The sequence below is a fragment of the Gavialis gangeticus genome, unplaced genomic scaffold, assembly GCF_001723915.1.
Source record: "Gavialis gangeticus isolate Ggan-Ray unplaced genomic scaffold, GavGan_comp1, whole genome shotgun sequence".
Classification (NCBI taxonomy): Eukaryota; Metazoa; Chordata; order Crocodylia; family Gavialidae; genus Gavialis; species Gavialis gangeticus.
The window spans coordinates 10,163,552-10,166,594 of NW_017729028.1; the positions used below are offsets into that span (position 1 = coordinate 10,163,552).

General features: G+C 47.3%; 1 protein-coding gene across 2 annotated transcripts in view; it reads right to left on the reverse strand.

The window, feature by feature from the left end:
- Positions 1-3,043, reverse strand: part of E2F6 (E2F transcription factor 6) — a 17,359-nt gene continuing 14,316 nt past the window's right edge. For both annotated transcript variants that reach the window (XM_019520755.1, XM_019520754.1), the window contains exon 8: positions 1-2,717. In XM_019520755.1, the coding sequence (XP_019376300.1) occupies positions 968-2,717 (1,750 nt within the window). In that variant the 3' untranslated portion in view covers positions 1-967. The remainder of the gene's footprint in view (positions 2,718-3,043) is intronic.

The window sequence follows — 3,043 nt, forward strand, 5'->3', positions numbered from 1 at the left end:
TACCAACAAAAGCAAGGTTTATTATAGGACAAATAGAAAAGAAACACAAAGTACAGCTTAAAGCACTTTTAAACTTTAAGGCTTAAGTTCTATAGTCCAGCCCCACCTGGGTTTTCCACTCTCCTCAGCCTTCCTGGGGCCACTCAATCATTCCAGGGACTCCTGGACCTTCTCCCTGGGTCTATTGGGACCTCCACCTCCCCTACAGTCCTGTCCACATTCCAAAAGATGTTACCTGGCCAGCAGCAGACCATCTGCTCTGTCTTCTGGCTGGGAGTTAGACTGCTAGCCCCACTCCTGAACTGTCATGTGACTGGCCTGACTGCCAGCAGCTTCCCCATAGAGTAGCTCCTGAAGCCTGATTTACTTCTGAAGTGGCAGGTGCCAGGAGTGCCCTGCCACACCCCACCCCTCTGTGAGCTTCTACCAAACCCAAGCACTCTGGACTTAGGAGGTCGACCCAAGTGCAGGGAGTCCTGGGCCCTACCACTCTATACCTGCCTCACCCTAACTAGCTGGATAGAGGGGCCACCAGTGAGCCCTGTAAGCTACTCCAGGGGCACAGCTCCTCAGTGAGCTGCTGAGGTGTGCTGTTGGGATTCACTGGGCTGCAAGTTGCTCCTGGGGGGGTGGTCCCTGCTTCTCAACTAATTGCTGGTGTGCACCAGCCCTTGCTGTGATTCAAGCTGCTCCTGGGGGGCAGTCCTGCCCCTTGGTGAGCTGCTGGGGTACGTTGGTCCTTGCTCCTACCTGATGGCTGTTGATCTCTGCCAGTCACTGGACCCTGGAGCAGAATCAAAGACTCTGCAGAAGAAACTCGCTGGCTGGGCCTTTCAAGTACAGAATTAATACCTGCAAGGTATTCTCCCTCTTAAATAAACAGAAAGTCCTCAGGCTAGTCCAGGGCTCTGCCCCAAGTTCTAGCTGCTTGTTTTTAAAAATGCACAGAAAATTTAATCGCTTTGAGTTAGTCTGGGTTGTTAAAATAGAGTTGCAGTATTCCAGCCACATTTTCCTCTTTCAGAGACGGGTGTTGAGCACTGAAAAGAATCCCAAGTTTGCTGAAACTTCGTTCTACACCAACTGAATTTACAGTCAGTTGGAGGAGAACCACCGCGTATTTTGCCAGGTTGGGAACGTGATCTTCAACAGCCATCCAGAACTGAATGGGATCGTCAACATCTACAAACCCATCTTTGACAAGACCTAAATACACTGGCCATTCCATATTGCATTCACTGGACAGCTTTAATTCCGGTTTCACAGTTTCATAATCTGTATAAACAGCGCCAATTTGTTTAGGATCCAGTGCACGAACAGCACGGAGAAAATCAATTGCTGGCTGTTTACTTTTTACGTTGTACTGCCTTAGTTTATCAGCAGTGCTTTGAGCTGCTGTGGACCCTTTTGCATTATCAGTAGATGATGCAAGATGCTCTAACCATGAAATTAAATCCAGGACAGTGTTGTACACCTTGTGTATTTGACGTTTTTGGGACTCTAAAATGTTCAGTGCTGTCACCAGGCGTCCACAGTTTTCTGCAATATACTTCAGGTCAGCGTGCAAGTCTTCTACCGCTAACAGGCTGGCTAGTTCTTGCAGAACAGATGTATCCCCTTGTTCTGTTCGTTCATACTCCACAAACCCATGGTAGAGCTGATAGTGTTGTGCATGGTACTTTACACAATTGAACCATGTATTCCACCTGGTCACAACTGGCTTGGGTGGAAGTGTTGGTGAATCAACACTCTGTTCCTTCAGGTATCTCAAGAACCGTGCACGACAACCTGGAGCGTTCACTAAAAGTGACTTCATCAGAGCCACTAAGTGATCCACTTGCTTGAAGGCATCTCGCCAAGTATTTCCTGCCAGAGCTACTATATGTGCATAGCAACAAATGTGTACACAGTTCAACCACAGATTGCGAAGCACATCATTCCAAGCCTTCACCATGTAGCTTGTGCTGTCTGTTACAAATGTTAATATTCGCTCAAGTGGGATGCTGAATTCCACCATACAAGAAATCAAGGCTTGTGAAATGGTGGCATGATTAACTTTCCCCAGGCACACTGTCTTTACCAGCTGTGGTGCAGGAATGTCAGCATGCTTAGGAGGACGTACCTTGAGCACCTGAAATAAAATGTTGAAAACTGGTCTATTTTGGAAGTCGGCTGTTTCATCGGCGATCACGGCAATGAAGTTTCCCTCAAAGTCATTAAGAAGGCGCTGTTTTTCCTCTTCAAAAAGAGCTGGTAGGTGAGAATAAAACTCGTCGGACTTGGGAATAGCACTGCCTCCCTTAATGTGCTTGCTTAAAAAATCCCTGACAACAGGTAAATCCATTTTATGCAGAGGAAAGTCTGCTTTTAAACACATTCGAAAAAAATCTAAAGTGACAGTGTCACAGTGGTCTTTGGCAACTGTAGAACTCTGGAATGGTGCAGTCACAATGCATTGTTTCTTTAATGTTGCCGATGGCCCTGCAGTTTCAGCATCTTCTCTTTGTCTCTTTTCATTCTGTTTATGCTTAGCGCTTTCGACGTGTTCTACAATCGTCTGCTTTCGAACGTGATCTACAGCCTTGCTGCATGCAGTGCAGAATAGCACAGAACCGTCAGTGTGAAATTTATCCTTGCCAAACTGAGCGACACGTTCTTTAGGGGTGACTCTTGCCCTCCTTGGCATCTTTTCTAGACTTGAATGCGATGTCCGGAGGCTGAAGTAAAATTTGAGATGCATCAAAACACGAGTCCCTGTACATAGGGACCGAACTCAATTCACGATTGCATTTTTTTCATGGAAAAAGTGAAATCAAGCATTTTCCATGGAAAAAGGCAAGGAAGCTGCATGATTTTGTTGGGGTTGGGGGAAAAACAGGACTTTCCAGTTCCAAGCAGAAAGGTGGGAAGCCTTCCCACCCTAAAACTAAGTGCAGCAAGCCCCAATGGAGCCTTGGAACACGGGGGCAGGGGACTGCCAGGTGCCAGCTGGCACTGCCCAGGCACAGGCCATACCCCCAATGCAGAGGAAGGCAAAATGCCC